Genomic DNA, 20,813 nt, shown 5'->3' with positions numbered 1-20,813 from the left:
TCGTTATTTTTAATTGAAATATAGACAACAAGTAAGATCTGCACAGCATTCAAAGCCAGTATCAGCTTGGGCTGGTTGCAAACCACCACTACACGACGAATAACACGCTCGATCATTAATGGTATTACTGCATCGTTCATTGACGTTAACACCTAAAATGATGAATTATTCGTATCATCATGATTACTTAATATCGTATTGATCCCATTCATCTTCGCAAGGGTCGTATTGATATCTGTGTTTTGTTTGTTTGTTTTTGTTTGTTTGACTAGTTTTGGCAAACTCTTGTGTAAACCACGAGTTGTGAAATAAATCTTTACACATGTGCCGAATTTGTCACATACAAAAATAAAGAACTTTGTTACCATGGAAAGAAAAATAATCACTTATGATGGACACACCCTTTTGTAAACCCTAATTTTTGCGCGTCAATGGGAAAATGTTTTGGACGATAAATGACTAAGGATTCGTCCAATATTAAACATTAGATTGTTAATATATACTCATATGACCTAAACAAAAGTGTTTATTTTTTTTGTTATAACTATATGGTAATCTACAATTTGCATATAGAATATTTTGAAAATAGTGGAAATTATTTGTAAACCGATATAGAAACACATTGATATACTTAAAATGAAATACCATATAGCGGGTTACGTTGGTGGGTGTAGAATTTTGCGATTCTAAATTTGGCGGACGCTAAGTTAGGTATTAAGTACTTGAGAGAGTAATCAAGGGAACCAAGGTTATAGCGGTAATCAAAAGAATGTAATCCAGGGACAAAAACCAGACATGGAAAACAGACATACATAACAAAGAACATAAAGTAACTAAAATCATACATACAAAGTAACAAAAGTAAATGAGCAACTCGGATTCCCCTAAAAACTGGGAGCATGGACCAGGTGCACCGGTAGGGTAAGCGTCCTCTGCTTTTCTAGGAACACCCGCCGAGTTGCTCATAAAAAGTCAAGTCTGGGATAGACAAACGAGGAAAGGAAAACTATGACCCGTTGAATAAATCAGTTTTCATGGTGCTGATGGATACACCATAACGATTCACGAGTTCATGATGAGCTCAGGGTAAATATTTCGTTGGATGTATTTTTGGCGTTTTTATACCGACCGCTAAAATACGCCAAAATTAGCACCCTCCGAAGATTACCGGCTATACGATATGTTAATATCAGTACATTTATTTGAATGTTATTTTGTATAGTGAATCGGTTTGTCTTAAGTATAATTAAAGCAGTAGGTATATCTTATATCAATGTTTATACTCATACATTGCGCTGAATTTTTACAGCAGATATTGCCATTACAGCAATGGATTCCTTCTATTTGGTCATTATCGCATTTATCTTTGGCTACACACATTCCATCTGCAGCTGTACAGCGCCTGTCATCTGTTAATGAATAAATATCAATGACTAGAATAAAGATCCAATTAAAAAAAAGACGACAATTTTAAGTCTGAAATAATGTGTTAATGTCCGGCACATTCATTCCAAAAGCCTGACAAAATTAACCATATGAGTCTAAATATTATTTCACACAATAATTAGCAACAATAAACACACAGCACGATTATTTGGAACAATGTATTAGCAATTTATTATGATAACAATGTCGTTGCAATAAAAATTATACCGGCCTCTCACGTCGCTTCATATTTGTAACCTGTCATCTTATCGTAGGTCACCAGTGCACTTGTTTCCATATACTGTGTTTCATGATGCATTTTAAAAACAAATGTGCAATGGTATGAACTCTTTATTGTTTTTATTTTTTTACTTCATCTTAAGGGAATCATTTAATTTCACTTTTACAATTTTAGCGGAAAGCTATAAATTATCGATATTTGTTTTTAAACATCTTCCAAATACAAAACCAATAATTTCTCATAACACGCAAATACATTCCATCTGTCTGTGCTTCAGAAAATACTAGTTTTAAAAGTACAACTACATGATAAATATTACATTATGTATTCATCTATTATTTTATTTTATTTTCACTATATAAAAATAGGAAATTACTGCTAATGAGATAGTCTTTCACCAAATGTCAAGCAACGAAATATAAAACAGTTACAGGTTATCACACAGTCCTTAATGATGAGCAAAACCCATACCTTAAAGCAAGTTGTAAAATATCCCAATATTCTCCCGAAGTAGAAACCATAGGGCTCCGCCACAGGATGCTAAATTGCCCGACCCTACCCAACTCTCCCTATTTCCAGTGGCAATCAAAATTTGTCGACCCCATTGTCCTTGTGTTCCATCCCTTTGTCATTTCATCATCATTTCATGTTCATTTTATCATCAATTTCATGTTCATTTTATCATCAATTTCATGCTCATCGTCTGAATATAGCTGAAATATTGCTGCTCGGACGTTAAACTCCAACAAACAAACAAACAAACATAAAATACCCCAATAAAATTATATGAAACTATTTATAAAAGACGAAAACATTTTTACTCTGTTTTGTTTGTTAAAAATGTAGTATTCCGATTATAGCGTTAATATGTAGAGGTAATGTATACTCTACCAGAGAAGCTGGTCATTGTAACAATTTTTGTTGGGCCGAAATTTATCATTGCATTCTAGTTGCATCGTATTTCTTTTTCATTTCTTTTCTTTTTTTTTTTTTTTTTTTCTTTTTTTTTTATCAGAGTTCTTGTGATCACAATTTGAATCTCCGTTTCCTTGATAACCATTATACATAAAGTCATACCATTGTTTAGATGAAGTTCGGATGACAGTTTGATGACAAGTGATGCCAACATGAATTTCACTACTAACATCTTTAGTACAGCAAGTTTTATCTGTTAGAGGTACAATCAAGATGAATATTAGAATTGAAATGATGGAAAACCAAGGTCATCATGCACTATTTCCATCTACCTATCGCGCACTTGACTTTTATGAGCAATCGGCGTGTGTTTCTAAAAGGAAACAGAGGACGCTTACCTTATCCTTGCTTCTGGTTCATACATCGGTTTTTGTGGAATCATAGTTGTTTATATTTTTACTTTCGCTTCTTTGTACATGTATATATGTTATTTTTTTTTTTAATTTTCTTTGTGGTTTGAGTCGATTTTTCCTCTCTGGTAGTTGTCCTTACATTGCTTCCGTGGATTTTCGCTAGAATTTTGGCTCACTAGTTACTCTTTAATGCTATCAGTTTAGACACTACAAATTTATAACAGACATTTACTTATTTTCAGAAAATTACACTTTCATCTCTTTCTTTAATCACAATATTTAAAAAAAAGATGTTTAAATCTTTGCAATCATAATCATTAAAACAAAGAAACATCTTAATTATGATATAATTACTTATTGCTAAAAGCTAAAAAGCGGATACTCCAACGGCAAAATGGCTTGTTGTTCTTCTCAATGACGGCGCCAAGAATTTTTACACAAAAAAAATCCTTACGGAAACACAACAATCCTTTTTCATATACCCGTCTTGGACTTAGTTTCGTTTAAGAATCATTAGCAGACGTCCACTTCGAATTTTTAATTAACTAGAGCCACTGAAAGTACTTGGATACTCTAAAACAACTTATTTCAAATCATTCAAAAATTTACCGAAGTGTAAATAGTTTAAGTTTCCAAGAAAAATGTTATCTGCTCCCTTTCCCTAATACGACCGCCAACCCGGTTTTCGTGTGTTGATGGGTTATGTTCATGTACATAACTTGCTGATATCTTGCATTCCATAAACAGTAAAATGGAGTATTAAAAATTTTAAATTCATACCAACAAAAATAATATGACAGAAGACACACCATTGTACAGGATGGACCATTAGGAAAGCGGAAGAACTCAGTTGCTTATTAAAATACGTTATTGCTTCTTGCAAAGCACCGGTGGTTAGGTCGTTGAGATTAACGTCTGGTTCAAAAATAGAAGCAGCTGATAGATAAAAGATGCTTGGATGTATGGTATATCGTAAAACGGACATTCCATATAAGTCAATCAGTTAGGGTGACGATACTTTTTTGGAGTTACTTCATTAACCTTATCAAAATAATTTGTTTGCATGTTACTTTCGTGCAATCTGTTTAGTCACCACAGTCATACCTAAAAGGTGGTAGAAATGCGTAAATACGTGAAGTAATCAGTCTCTTTGCAATCCCCTACCTTATTCTAATCAGCTGTCAAAAACTACACTGTATTTTGGAAATATGCTGAATGAATGCTTATCAAAAATATCATTTCCTTCCGTGATTACTTCCCTGAGGGTCAAAAAGGGAAGCAGAAACGATAAATGCTCATATTCTATTAACTTTCAACCTCGATTTGTCCATATCTATTTAGCCTCATTTTCTTTCTTTCTTGTTTTAAAGAAGACATTTATACAAAACAATACATAAATTTAAAAGCTTCAAAATACAGTAATCCTTTGTTAAGCCTTTCACACTACGTGTGATATAACAAGGTAATGATACTTAACTTATGTTCGTTTAATATGTATTATCTTTGGAACAGGAATAAGAAGCAGATGTTTAATTTATTTTAGATTCGTTATAATGGTCGAAAAGCGTAACTATATTCAAATAAGACACGGAAATGAAATGTGACGAAATTATTTATGAAAGAGTGATCAAAGTAAAATTAAAAGAGTGTACTCCAAGGTCACACATTGCGCAGGGAAAACAGACACACATAACAAAGAACATGAAATTACATATACGAAGAAACAGGGGTAAATGAGCAACTCGGTCTTCATTAAAAACGAGCAGTAAATATTTTCATAAAATATAATTCTCAAATAGACAAAAAGACGAATTTGTGTAATCAGTTTTAAAAAGTGTCCACAATTTTCACATTTAAAAAGGGAAGATTCTGACAGCGCGACTCTTTATGTATTCTTTTGAGAAACCTAGGATACCTATGAAGAAAAAGTAAACAACAAATAAAAAGGAAAAACGAATAACATTAAAGTAACAAAACTTACAAAACTAAATAAAAAAGACAAAAAAACATAAAAAAAAGTTAATTCAATATCAGGTTATTTACCTTATATGAACATAAGCAAATAACTATATATAAATGAAAAATATTATTTCAGTATAAGTTGAAAAATTTAAAATTAAAACAATGAAATAAAAAGAAATGAGATACTATCTCCTTAAATTTTTGTTTTGATTTCTCATAATATTTTTTAATAAAAAGAAATGAGATACTATCTCCTTAAATTTTTGTTTTGATTTCTCATAATATTTTGTTTAAAATATAATAAAATATAGAATGATGCATTTTTGTCAAAAGTTGATGCTAACTGTGTACATTCAAAGGGCAGTTAAATGAAAAAGTAAGATTTGTACTTTGGTGAAGTCAAGTTTTGCTGAACAGTAGCGTAAAATGAATAATTAATTTGTTGCAATAGTGAAAGAAAAAGCATATTTATTTTGCTTCAAATTACTGCTCTTGAATGGTATAAACTTCCCATTTACACACTATACCATCTCCTTTATTTCATTTCCCATTATCCATATTCCCATTCCCAATTGTCAATTCCCATTTCTCTGTAGAAAAATTCCAGTTTGCCCATATCTTTCCAGTTGCATTTTCATTTTTAAATATTTAGAACATCGAATTTGATATATATATTTTTAAATTTTTTAAGCTGTTATTTCTTAATTCAATTTGAAATATTTTTCACTTGAAAATACTTTTAGGAAAATAATTACCCAATCTTTCTCAATAGAATTCACATCCCCGTCACACTCCAAACCCAATTCCAATTCCTCTTCCCCTCATATACCAAAACATGGGACGTTTTCTCCATACAAGCATTGTAACAACATGATTATTTTCCCATTGTAACAGAGAATGCTTACCCTGCCGGTGCACCTGGTCCATGCTCCCAGTTATAGTGGAGTCCGAGTTGCTCATTTGCTTTTGTTACTTTGTATGTATGATTTTAGTTACTTTATGTTCTTTATTGTGTATGTCTGTTTTTCCATGTCTGGTCTTTGTCCCTGGATACATTCTTTTGATTACCGCTATAACCTTGGTTCCCTTGATTACTCTTTCAAAACTTATATAAGACATATGAACAATAAAAGTGTCATGTTCGAAGGCTAAGGTGGTCTGCGTGAAGCATTGTTAGGCAAAATCGAATTCGAATATCCTTTTCATTTCTGGTCAATATAGTAAATAATATGCCCTCACTTTCTTATACATATCCGTTAACCTTGGATACCGATGAGGTCGTTAGTCGTGCCAACTTTTATATTAAATGAAAAGGATGGTTCTACATCAGAGTCACTAAATATCACTTATGCTGTGGTTCACAATCACCAAAAATGATATAACTAATTGGAAATGGGTTGTTGATTTGTAGAGCACAAAAAAAGCATTACCAATTGAAATGACTGCACAGTCAATGTTCATTTTGGAGGAGACGTTCATAGTCTCTAACATACAAGTGTCTCTTAGGTAAATAATCGTTGATGTCTCTTTCGCCACTGATATTCAGTGTTGAACACTGACTTGGTAGTTATTTCCATCGGTAATTGCTTTGTTTGTGCTCTACTTTATATTTTACTTTTTTAAGGTAGCTTTTATTCACAAAGTCATTATTCATGGTCAATGGCGAACTAAGTCATGTCACAACTTATGTGTCAATCTCTGTAGGAATCAAGAAGTGATTGAAACATTATATGAATGAAACAGAACATTTTGTAAGTGTAATTTGACTATTTGCACCTTCAGATCAAGTAAGAAAGGAAAAATTTTCCTCATCATTTTGAGTTATAATTCCATTGAAATGCACTGAAAGTGAACATTTCAAGGCAGAAAAGTTTGTGAACAAATCCAATTATACATAGATGAACTTGTCTTTTTTTTCACCTTTGAGTAAAATTATATTGTCAGATTATTATGTTGTTTTGCAAGTTTGTTTCTGATTTTTTTTCCATGCTGCCGGGTTCTTACAAATACATTTTCGTACTTACACTTAATCATTATTTACACATTTTAAATGCAGTTTAAAACATTGACCTTCATTTGTCATTTTAGACGTTGATCTTTTCCAGTCATGACCAAGTCAGTTTCCAATATAAGTTACTAGTGATAGGAGTTTAAGACGTAGCGTGTTCCTTTGACCCATTTTTCGATTAGCCACTAATTCAATCGAAGAAAAGGAACGAAAAACAACAAAAAGCAAAACAATAAAACTAAGATAAGTAAGCGACTAAAACTAAATGCATAAAACAAAGAAAAAAAAAACTTGTGTTTTTTATTACATTTTACTACATGCAACAAATTACCATTCCAGTTCACATTAGAGTGACAGATGTGATTCTTAATTTTGAATTTTAATTATTGGCCATTTTTAATCGGAAGAATTTGACAAAACTCGACTATAGAAGTGGGTTACTTAGATATCGATTTTTTTTTCGGAATTTTGTTCAGATGAATCTTATCTTCTCTTTAACGATACAGATGTTCACGTTTGGTTAGAGCCGTTCAAAGCATCAAATACTGTAATAGATTATCGAAGATTTAAGTTTTGATTTCGTATAAAAAAAAAAAAAAACATTGTTTTCACAAAAATGAATATAAGACTACTTTATCTCTTTATCTCTGTTCGCATCTTCTCCGCCATAATTCGTTCTGAAAATAACAAATTATATACTTCAACTAGGTTCGAGGATCAACCAAAAGATTACAATCCAAAGATAAAGGCAAGACAATGAAAACAGGAGCACACAACACAGAACAAATACATTCAAAATAATACATACAAAAAATAAAAATTAAATGAGTTTCCAAATTCTACTAAACACCGAGAATTTTTCCATTGTTGCAAAATTAACTGACGCAACCACTGAGGGAATAACATATTTATTTCGTCAATTTACCAAACAAATTACACGATAATGTTATTGTTAGTTGCAAAAAAATTATACACGGTATATCACCAATAACAGTGTACCTACCTGGGCATACAATCGAGGAAAAGCACAGGGCTTTGCGGGGTATTTTCTTATTCCATACCGTGACAAATTTGAATAACGTATTCAATTTTTAGAGAATACACTGTTATGACTGTTATATTGCAGTCCTAATATTATTTTTTTTAATTTTTATACATTGTGTCTATTATATTTTATCCTCACCTGGGGTCCAATAGTAACGCTACGATAAACAGGTAGTGCATGCAAGAGTAGGAAATTAGGTGGAACCAAATTGTTGTTTACTTTCAGTGACCTTTAAGCGAACAATGAATACACTGTATTTATATTATATAAAAATATTTTTTTTTAATTTAAAAAAAAGAAAACAGTTGCATTTATGGTACATACATGATTAATTTCCTCGTCAACATTGTTACACAGTTTTTCAATCAGCTATACCAGCACTTTAATTTTTTTTATTTTTATTTTTTTTCTTTTATTTATTTTTATTTTCTTTTATTTTCTTTTATTTATTTATTTATTTTTTGATGGGTGGTATTAATGTTTATTATATCTTCTATGCATAAAGCTGTTAAATGGTATAAATTTCCTATTAACGCCATATACCGTCCCCTTTCCCCAATTATTCCTAAATTATTCCCCATTCCAGTAGAAAAAAATCTCATTCTCCATAGAATTTGTATTGCTTTTCTCTTTATCAAATATATACATGAGTATAAAATTGCATTTTAATTAGTTCATAGATACTTTTTCCTCCCCATTAAAAATCCTATAAAATGTATATTAAGATTTGTTTAAACTTTTGAACTTTAGTCTTATTCTTTTATAATTCAAAGTTACTTAATTTAAACTGATTTCTACATTCAACATCCCAAACTCCCAAACAAAACCCCCGTTCAAGGAACTTAAGAGTACACATAAAGCGGAAAGCACGAACCACCTTTAAAGCAGGAGGAGAACTTACACGCTTAACAAAACATTGCAGAAAATGCAAGAATTTCATAGAAACTTTCAAACTACATAAGGAGAGTAACAAAAGTTGGGGTATATTGTAAACATATAAGCTATAAAATGGATAAAATCAGAGAATTCCGAAAATCTGACAAAAATGGCTGAACATGACTTACGAACATCCTTAAAGGACAATCCGACAAAACATGTAAAAAAGAAATGGAAGATGACAACTAAATATAGGACGGTAAATCCTCAACATCACAAAGTCAACAAACTCTTTAAAAAATAAATTCAGTAAATTACTAACCATTTTATGTAAAGGTAATCTGCTACAAACAGTCTGTAAAAATTCCTTTTTTAGCCTGTGTAATGTGACGTGCGCATTGTGAAGAAGTTAATCAGCAGTACAAATTGGGTTACTTGTTTCTGTAGTGTTATATCTTTTTATATACTCTTTGTAACAATCATTGTTTTGTCATTTAGCTATTTCATGCTTCATAGATTCGCAGAGTTATCTTGTATACGGTACACGGAGACTTGGGAATTTGATTGATTCAGTGTTTGTCTTTTTGTTCATCCATCTGGGTGAAAACTATTACGTTTGTCTGAGGGAACGAACATTTTGCTTTTAAAATAAAAGGCATTATGGCTTAGATAAAAAAAAAATATAAAAAAACTGTTCAATAAGATATCACCCAACAATATTTTTGATAATTACTTCAAATGTTAAATAAACTCCTTCGACCATTTCTGCTTACACTATTTTCTCCTGGAAAATGCCACATCAGAAAACGTTTCTGTGCTGAAGCAGAAGAACAAATACTTAAGCACAAAGAGTTAGTTTTGATGCTTGGCAATTATCTGCTGTTACATGTAACAACAACTTCACCATTACAAAAGCATAACGTTTTATTTGTAGCTTGGTTGTGATGGATGTCCATTAGAACAGTAGAAAGTGCTCATGGTATTAGATATGACCGTACTGACAAGTCTTTCCTTCAATATATTTATGATGATTTTTGTAAAACAAGGGCAAAGAGTAATCAAGGGAACCAAGGTTATAGCGATAATCAAAAGAATGTAATTCAGGGACAAAGACCAGACATGGAAAACAGATATACACAACAAAGAACATAAAGTAACTAAAATCATACATACAAAGTAACAAAAGTAAATGAGCAACTCGGACTCCACTAAAAACTGGAAGCATGGACCAGGTGTACCGGTAGGGTAAGCGTCATCTGCTTTTCTAGAAACACCCGCCGAGTTGCTCATAAAAAGTCAAGTCAAGTCCGGAAAACTATGACCCGTTGAATAAACCAGTTTTCATGGTGCAGATGGATACAATATAACGATCCATGAGTTCATGATGACGACCATAAAACTCCTGTAGTGATGCCTTCAATCTTGTAGCAACATTACCCTGTTCCAGAAACCTATTTTCTAGAGTTCTAGTGCGATACAAAAGGTCTGCGTAGTTTCGGCAAGCTCTGGCATAACGTATGAGTTGTGATATGAACAGTCCATACGCAGGTGCTGAAGGGATATTGCCACAGATGAAAAGAAAGTTGACAATTCTGAATGAAAAGTCATCACGTTTGTCGTAAAGTTTGGTCAATAGTTTTCCTTACCATCGATTTCTAAGTGTAGGTCAAGATATGAGACTGACTTCACATTGTCTGTAGTATCCTTTATTTAAAGTTCTGGAGGAATTCACATACTTTACTTCGATTATTGACTTCAATGAAGCCGGTGTTCTTCTTCAAGGTTATGAATAGGAAATAACTGTATATTGACTAGAAATAAAAAAAATATACGGATGAGGTTTATAATCGGTGTGAAACGCGAGGCTCGCCGAGCTTTCTTTCCGATTCGTGCCGAATTCATATATTGTTTTTATTTCTAGTCAATATACAGTTATTTTCTTTATACTGCAATCCTTATCATTTTAAAATCAAGTTATATTTTTATACGACGTGTTTTTTTTTCTCAATTCTTCAGTACTTGTGGCCCCGATAGTGACGCTACGATAAACAGGTATTTCATGCAAAAGTAGAAAAGTAGGCGGGGCCAAAGTGCTATATACTGTCACTGACCGTATATCACCAATAAATCTACATTCAACACATTTTCAGTGCTCAAATAGAACGATTGCAGTGTAAAAGGGTCTTTTTTATATTTTAGCGTATTCATGCCACCTACTTCATATCAAAATTGGGATAAAAGCTCCGTAACATAATGAAACTTAGTAAAAGAAGCATTGAAGCCTTTGGAAAGTGTCAGTAGCAGTGGTTTATAAACTGTACCATATTCAGAAAGGGCAATAAAATACAGCTACTAATTTACACCAATATCACAAATCAATACTTTCCTAGAATATAATATTGCTTTTGCTGTTTTGAGATCTGGCAATATCACTCTTTGCAATGAGTCTTGTTAGGTTTTAGTGTCAGTCTCTGTTAAGACCAGGAAGTCTGTGAAACATTGTAGGAAAGTGTAGTTTGACTTTTTGTACCATCTATCATCAGATATCTAAGGAAAAAACAAGATTATCAATATAGTTTCTGTACATTGAGTCATAATTTCATAGAAATACAATGAATAGTTGAAATATTTGAATAATGAAAAGGACTATTTTAAGGACAGGTAACTCTGGTAAAAATCTGATTTTTCTAACATTCTCTTTTTAAACATTTCTGGACAAATCCAGTGATGCAGAGAGACAAAAAAAATCATCGTTAAGTGAAACAAAGTAGTAAGATTGTGGGTTTATGACAATGATGTTACTGATTGTTCCAATCTTGCCTGATTCTTACAAAGACTTCAGTTAGATAATGAACACTGAAAACAAATATGGACTAACAAACAGGCACAAATATATTTAGGATATCACATATGTTGTGAAGAAGTGAGTTAAAAACTGTGCTGCCTCTGTTGGAATAATGGAACAATATTTTATTGGGACGGCAAAGACACGTTAGATTGAGGTATAGTTGTATAGATGTGCAAGGTATGAAGAATCTATTAATACATTGATTGGTCAATGACGGTTTAATTCTTTGTTTGGTTTCATTTAGTTTTTTTGCTTTGCTCGTATTATCTTTTTAAATCGTTATTGTCTAGATTATTTTTATTATTATTATTATTATTATTATTATTATTATTATTGTTATTATTATTAGTATTATTATTTATTCATTTATTTATTTATTTATTTACATTTTTTATTATTATTTTTTGTTAACCGAACCTTTTCCTGAATGATACTTTTTTGTTTCAGATGATTGCTTTGAAGGAAACAGTAGTGACAGTTGTGTTGCTAATAGTTCCGTTAATCAGCCATGACTGTAAACGATGCAAGTTTACTCCATCGGACAAAATGTTAATTGAAATGATGCAGCATTATCTCTATTCTTCTCGGAAATCGGAATGTAAAGTACCAAACAAACCAGATGCAAGTGGTAGGATAAATTTCGATGAAATATCTAAATTGTATAATACATGAACGTCTTTTGACGTTTTGCTCAAGATTATACCAGAGTTTCCGAATGACCTTTGGGCGTCAACCAAAAACAAGGTTATTTTTATTAGAGCGTTATTAATAATCTTATATTTTAGATCACTTCACTTTAAAATCAACAACAAAAAGTATATTTATCCTCAATGATGCCGCCCCGTGCAGGTCCGGGTGTCAAAAGAATAGGCCTGCTGCAGCCCTAAGCTTGTCGTAAAAGGCGACTAAATAGTGCTCAGAACCCTAGCCGGGGGCTAGGGCGCTCTGCGCACAGAGCAATTGGGTTGTGTGCCCCAGGTGGTGGAATGGGGTACCCCTGGCGTGTAACATGCTGGGGTTGTCAGGCCATAATACGGAAAACCTGACCGCAAACCATAGTGGAGCATCGTGTTGGGAAAAATGCCACGTTCCACGCACGTTAAAGAAATCTACTGTGGTATTCTCTAGCAGTAGGAACCATAGGGCTCCGCCACAGGAGGCTACATTGCCCGACCCTACCCAACTCTCCCTATTTCAAGTGGCAATCAAAAATTTCTCGACCTCCATTATCCTTGTGTCCCATCCCATTTTTTATTTCATCATCATTTCATGTTCATTTTATCATCTACTTCAAGTTCATCGCCTGAATATAGATGAAATATTGCTGCTCGGGCGTTAAACCCCAACAAACGAACAAACATGGTAGGATTCGGAAAGATGCTAGATAGCTTATGCAAAGTTCTGTGTCATTAAGAGTAAACTGGCAAGAACATTCTTATAAATAAGATTAATTGTTTGATATTAATTAAAATAACACTTATAAAATATAATTAAATAATATGTCATGCTTTCTGTTTTATGATTAGGATAAGTTGGGGGCATGGGATACAATGTTGAAGGGGAAGGCGTAAATAAACAATGCCTACCAAATGATACAGAAAATGGGCATGCATTCTCAGTTAAATACGATGCTCTTTATGGGTCAGGGTATGAGGTTAGTGGGGCTAAACCATCTGGACTACCATAGGGCTTACATGATAAAGAAGTACCATGCGTTGTGTATCGCCGACGACGTGTAACGTCATTAATTATGATACCAGGTAGGCGTATTTTCATGATTATATTTTAATAGTTCTAATAAACTAAATTACTTATGTATTCATCTTCATTGTTTTAAACAGTTTCTTTTCTTTATTTTTTCTCTTCATGTATTCCAAAGTATTCTATATGTCTTACAATTTTACTTTAATCTCAAACAAATGCCAACATTTTAATTTCCTCCTTTTCAATGAAACGAATAAGAGTATTTATCATGTGTCTCAATTTGATAGGACGCAAGTCATGTTACAAAGGCTGGAATAAGGAGTACAACGGGATATTTGATGACAGAACATAGAGCTCATTACAGAAGCGACTATTGATATGGCTGCCGAACCACATGACAACAGAAATTCCAGTGAGATTGGGGCTTTGTTCTATGGGGATAGTTTATTGATGGTAGTGAATTTATGTCACTAGTTACAAGCGAAGCCGATATGGAAACAAATGAGAGACTTCCTACCCGTGAACAAGGAGCCCGACCTAAGTTTGAATTTCAAACTCGAGGACGTGGTATACCCCGCAGAGGACCCCAGAGACAGACTTAATCCGGTCAAGGAGGATCAACGGTTAACAGACAGAGTTATGACGAGACCAACTCTACCGTAACTGACTTTCATTATGAAAACCTTGTCAATAATAAGAATGTTTTTCTTGAACAGTGTTTACACTTTAGTCTTAAACGTCTGTGGTGTTAAAAATATAATTTTATACCCTGAAATCAGAGTTTAGAGATATTATTTGTTTAACAGATTCTAAATTAAATGACTTGGATGTTATAAATTTAGATAATTATGCATTTTTCTACAAAAATAGAAAAAAAACTTAATGGAATCATAAATCTGGTGGTATTATTGTTGGTTGAAAAACATATAGTTCCGATCGAGACAACTGCCCAGATATTTATTGTTTCAAGCTGAATAAAAATCTTGTAAATGTGCCTAATGATGTTGTGTGTGGATTAGTTTACATTCCACCTGAAAATTCTCGATATGCATCAAATGATGCATTTGATGAGACTGAATTGGATTTTCAAATTTTGTAAAAGGATTTTTCAAACATTTTTCTTTTTGGCGATTTCAATAGTAGAACTGGTACTTTGCCAGACTGTTACATTTCTAGTGAGACAGAAAATAATAATTTTGATTATGAATTTTCTGTTTGTGAACAGTTTTCTGATATACAGGAATTAGACATTTTGAATATCCAAAGAGATAGAATTTCAGTAGACAAAACTATAAATAACTATGGAAGGAAATTTTTATCATTTTGTAAAAACAACAATGTGTTTATATTAAATGGGCGAATACCTAGGGATAGAAATGGTAATGCAACGAGCATAAATACCAGTGTTGTTGATTATACGTTTTGTACTGCATATATAATGCACAGGGTTAATAATTTTGAGGTGATTGATTTTAGCATTCTCTATTCAGATATACATTCTCCTTTACATTTAGTTGTTGATATTCATAAACATCATGACTTGAACAAGAGTTATGAAGAAATGCAAACTACTTATTCTGACAAAATAGGTCACTGGGACCAAAACAGATTAAACGACTATAAAAATAATATTGATCTTAACGGAGTTGAAGAGATAAAATTATACTAATATCTTATCAAAAACTAATGATTTACAAAGTGTTGATGAGAATTGTATGAATAATATTGTGCTTGAAATAACAGATGTTTTGCCTTATTCGGCAAAACAAATATTTGGTGTTCGGCGGAATATAAATGTCGTGTAAAATAATCTTGATAAAAATCAAACCAAAGATTGGTTTGACAAGGAGTGTTATAGAAAGAGAAAAGATTTTCGAAAAGCGCAAAGATTGTACAAACATTTTGGTTCTAATATTTTTAAACCACGCCTTAAGGCTAGTGAAAAGATCTATAAGAAAACTATAAATAATAGTATTAAGAATTATAAGTTTGAACTGAAGAAATAGATAAAATCTTGTGAATACTGGAAGGTCCTGAATAGGGATAGACCAGTGCACAGTAATGATATTGAAATCGATACTTTATTTGATTATTTTCAGGAGGTAAATAAGAATTATGAAGATATACCAACAGTAATTCATCTGGCGATATTATTGTAAATGCTGGGCTTAACAAAGCTATTACTAAGGAGGAAGTTATTAGAGCTATCAAAAATGCTAAAAATAACAAGTCTCCAGCAGATGATTTTGTAATAAAAGAATATTTATGTGCTACTGTTGATGTTATGTCTGATGTATATGAATGTATTTAATAATATACTTGATACAGGAATAATGCCAGAAGCATGGCTAACTGGTAACATTATTCAGTATAATAGCATTAAATCCAGAATTATGTTCAATTCAAACAAATCAGACTATTTCCTATGTGAAATAGGTGTTCGCCAATTTTCTGTTTATTTACATGATTTACAAAATATTCTCCTTTCAAAAATTTGGTGGGTCTCGATTCTAACACAGCGGATTTAGAATCTGAACTTAATATGTATTTAAAAATATTTTTTTTATATGCCGATGACACGGTATTACTTACGGATTGCAGAGCAAAGTTGCAAAGCATGTTAGATGAGTTTCAAAACTACTGTGAACAGTTGCATTTACTTGTCAATGTTGACAAAACAAAAATACTTATATGTTCACGAGGTGCAATAGCAAATAACTTCCATTTTACTCTAAATGGTAAAGAAGTTGAGATTGTAAAAGATAACAAATTTCTTGGTTTATATTTCGCTAAAGGTATGTCCTTTTTAACAACCCGAAAATATCTATACGGAAAAGGTTTGAAAGCGATGTATGGTGTACTGAGAAAATGTAGACGAAACAAGCTATCTATAGATTGTCAACTAGACATTTGTTTATAAATGTGTTGTTCCTATATATTGCTATATGGTTCTGAGATTTGGGCATTTGAAAACATGGACATTTTAGAGCGGTTAAATTTAAAATTTTGCAAAAATATTTTACATTTAAAACAGTCTACTCCAGACTGTATTGTATATGCCGAGCTGGGACGATATCCTTTATAGGTAACAGCAAAGGCTAAATTGGTAAATTGTTGGGGTAGCCTTACAACAGGGGAAGACAGCAAAGTGTCTAGTCTGTTATACAAGTTACTGTTTATTAACTATAATAAGTATGGTATTAATAACAAGTGGCTATCATTTATCAAAAAACATTTTAGACAACTGTGGCGTGTCTGGTTTATGGAGTATGCAATATGTTGACAAAGGTGCTTCAAAATTTATTGAACAGATTCTTAAAGATCAGTTTGCTCATTTGTGTTTATATTAGATAAACGAATCACCAAAATGTCTTTGTCATAGAATATACAAAGAAAATGTTCAATTTGAAAAATATCTTGAATTATTACCAGACAATTTGTTATTTACTCTATGCAAATATGCGGTAGTCACCGTTTGCCAATCGAGACTGGAAGGTGGCAAGGCTTTCCTAGGAAAGAGACTCTGTCTTTGCGACTCGAGTGACATTGGTGACGAATTCCATTTTATTCTATCTTGCAAATATTTTTTTTAGTTAGAAAAAAAAATTACTTCCTCAGTATTGTTGGAAAAATCATAATATTTTTAATTTCGATAATCTGTTCAACACAAAAATATTATTGTTTTAGAAAAATTAAGCAGATTTGTAAAGTTGATAAATATGAAAGTCAGTCCTCCAGGTTAATCTTCTAAATTTATTACGTATTTTATTTTTCACACATACATATAATTGTTATACATTATTGAAGATATGTTTCTCTTTAACTATGTAATGTGTAGTTTATGAGAATAAAGTTCATTCATTCATCCTGAAATTGATCTTTTCATTGACTTAATTATACGTAAAATTGAGACACAAAAATCTAAGCTTCTGAACAATGAGGGTACCAATGCAGGCTGTTTTCTGAAAATGTAATCTCTTAGCATTCATACACAAAGCCTTTATGGTGACGTTATCCGTCTCATTTTGCGCCAAATGTTGTAGTGTGGTGTTTATATATCATTTGCGCAAATTGTTTGTATGAAATTGCACTTGAATTAACCCATCCTATATTAACATGACTAAAAAATGTAGGTGTTTTGATATATTGTAGATACAATTCGAAGAAAGAAAACAAAATGTTTTGTCAGTTTCCTCGTCGTGTTCACTACTGGATTTGTTGGATACTAAGTATATGGATGCTTTTGCTTGTACATAACTATCAATGGACGATATTTGTGGTTGAAATCGTGTGTTTTAAATGGGCCAAACCGGGACATTTCACCAACCTAGGGAAGCATCATTGTCTCTGTAATAGACTCTGATACCTAATAACTGAGTTTTATTTCAAACGACCAGTTCGGATTTTTTTGTGGTTATGTTAATAAAAATGTACGTCTTAGACTTTAACTATGTCGCATAATTCTGATATTTAAAAATCGACATTTAATCAATGATAATGATAATTATGGTTAGTCATGATTCACATTGATAATATCGCAGGCTCCAAAAATGTAGCCGTCCAATCATTGTGATCCGTGACTTTAATTCGCCAATTTTATACTTTTATTAATTTGTAGCTGTCTCAGATACTAGAAAAAGTAGTATTCCTATAGCTACTATTCGTCCTCAGTCTCAGGCAAAATGATGATTATATTTTCTATGATTGGCTTATATGTAGTGTGTATCTCGATAATTTTACATGCAAATATGAATAATCTCACAAACAAAATAATACCAGAACTGAATATTCATGCTCATGAGACTACAGCGGTATGTGACAAGTAAACAATAACATATAACCAGTTTAATGCTACATTAGTTAGTTTATAAAATCTTTAAGAATTCTATTGGTGGTGAATCTATGTTTAAAAACAACATTGGTGCGAACTATCACAAATTATTAAAATTTCGATTTGTCACTTTTTTAAGTTTTTCTTCAAGAATGAAAATACATATACAACCGGAATCGCTCACCTGAAAGAAATAGATATCTGATAGGTGTACAATTTAATAAAGCAGAACAAACATCTAATTCTCGATCTATAGAGGAGGTTATTTCATTGTTTTTAGCATTTAATTGATACAGGAGAAGATTGTGTAAAAGGAAATTAAACAAATGAAGCCAATCGGTGGCACAATGTCACATGCTTTATAGTCCAGGTATCGTTGTACTAATATCATGCTGCAATAATTGCCATAGGATCAAGCTGTATTCCCAACAGTCATGAAGGAAACAATATCACACTGATTATCACCATTTCTATGGGAAACATGAACTTGAGAGTTTAAATAAAAACAAAGGTGAACGAATAGTTTGTGTAATTGTGGTTTTTGTTTCTGTCTTAAACTGTGATATATATTAAGTTTATTCGAAAGAAAAAAACAACAAATTATCGACATTGACCAGTGTAAAAAAGATTTTGAAGAAATTTAAACAAATACTTTGAAAAACATTGAAATTGGTGGTTTTCAAAAAAAAATGCAGTGGATGATAATTGTAATAATAATATAAAATGTTGCATTTGTTTTAACATGCTATGCTACAGTTAAGTATAAATCTTCTCTGCGGTACATACAATTACACTTTGAATATAAATGTACACCACTTATATCATTTGAAAGTGTACATGACAGAAATAATATTGTTTTTAATAACTTTGTAACAGTTGTGACATACTAAGTATATTTTAGCGTGCATGTATTTTTATTTATTGATTGAAAGTTTTGTATCATTTGATATGTGTAAAGTATATTTACGTAAAATTGTTTACAATATTTACAATATTCCTAAATTTTACTTTACGAATAAAAGTAAAACATTCATGCATGTCGATGTATTGACACAACTGCATGAATGATGTTTTAGGTCTAAATTTATAATCATGGACATTGCTGCATTTTTAAAGCAATTATTAAGATACAAATATACAAATATTTTATACTGGAAAATATCAAAACAATGTTAGATATAAGAAAAACGGCCTTTTTCGGTAGATATTCTGTCTAGCGAGGGTTTTTGCAAACGGTAAATATTAATGATCGACATTTTTCTATAACAGTTTTTGCAAATTTTATACAGTCAGGCCCATTTTAGTCAATTGTTGTGTTGGTGTGTGTGTGGAAGAAATACTGTACGTTTTAAATTTCTTTTGTTTAAAAGTTTTAATTACAACCCTGCCTTAAAACCAGTCAGAGGCTTATGTTGGATGGTTCATGCTTTTCATAACCCCAAATATTTTTTTTTATTGCCAATCCTTCTGTAGGCCCATACAAACTGTCTTATGATATATAAGTTCATTTAAAAGTAGTCCCTGGACATATCAATACAAAAGTTCTATGTTTTTCTGTTCTACTACAGACAAAAAATGCGTGAAAATTTCCCGACAGAGTTTTTATACTATAACCAGTCAAAAAATATTTCAAGATATTTAGGAGATCCCAAACCGACGTTGACAGCAGATACCATTATAATACTGTAAGTTTTTTCGTGGTCCTGGACACAGATGGTAAATTGAGTTGGACCTGTGCCTTCAACTTCAAATTTAAATAATATGTTATACCCTTTTAAGAACCTGAGTACTCAATGATTCTATTTTACATAGCAAGTTTTCTCTAGCATCAATACACGATACTGTAAATCCAGCAAATTTTCTATCGTCTTTTCTTTTCGCAGTTTCTGCGATCAATCTACCTTCGCGCTATTTTAAATTCATGATCTTTCCCTTAATCACATCATACTTTTTGCGTTTGATTTCTTACCGAGAAAATAGAAAAAAAACTACCGCTATCATATCATGACAAATAGTTAACTACCACTGAAGCTATCGCATATAAAACAAAAAAAAATAAAACAAAAACTGTTTTGCAGAACGCAGTTAGATACGCCCGCAGAGGTAGAACCCTGAACAGATAGTGCAAAATTGGACACAAAAAGCAGGCTTTATTTAGCTCTAAATTTTGACTGCGCTACAAATCAATAATCCTTAAAAATATATACAACTCAAGAAGATCTTACATCCAATTTATAAGTAAAAACAAAAAAATAATTTTTTTAAAGCTTCTTCAAAAGCGTTTTCAGTTTATTGTGTAATCTTGCCATTATCGTGAACAAGTCCAAAAAGGAAAACAACTACAGAATTCAATAGCAAAATCAGTAAATCCACCCGTTTTATGAGCAAAGTCCGATAAATCAAAATAAAATTTAAGAATGTCATAAAAATAAACAAAGGGCTTACGTCATTGAAATAATACAATTAAGAAGTGTAATTGACACTGCTGCAAGGGTTTTAGAAAGATAAATAAAGGGAACCAAGATTCTAGCCAAAATCAAAAGAA

General features: G+C 31.9%; 1 protein-coding gene across 1 annotated transcript; it reads right to left on the bottom strand.

Moving 5' to 3' along the window:
* Positions 1-4,242, bottom strand: LOC148607284 (uncharacterized). Its single transcript, XM_088546084.1, has 4 exons — positions 4,159-4,242; positions 2,744-2,834; positions 1,290-1,409; positions 1-152 (listed from the first exon to the last, which is right to left on the bottom strand). Exons 2-4 carry the CDS (start codon positions 2,811-2,813, stop codon positions 10-12), a joined length of 333 nt encoding a protein of 110 aa, XP_088402210.1. The 5' UTR covers positions 2,814-2,834; positions 4,159-4,242; the 3' UTR covers positions 1-9.
* Between the last annotated feature and the right edge of the window lie 16,571 nt (positions 4,243-20,813).

Source organism: Perna viridis, chromosome 9 (genome assembly GCF_037379345.1).
Source record: "Perna viridis isolate PV_CMFRI_1.1 ecotype Kerala chromosome 9, ASM3737934v1, whole genome shotgun sequence".
Classification (NCBI taxonomy): domain Eukaryota; kingdom Metazoa; phylum Mollusca; class Bivalvia; order Mytilida; family Mytilidae; genus Perna; species Perna viridis.
This window is presented reverse-complemented; position numbering and strand designations above follow the sequence as displayed.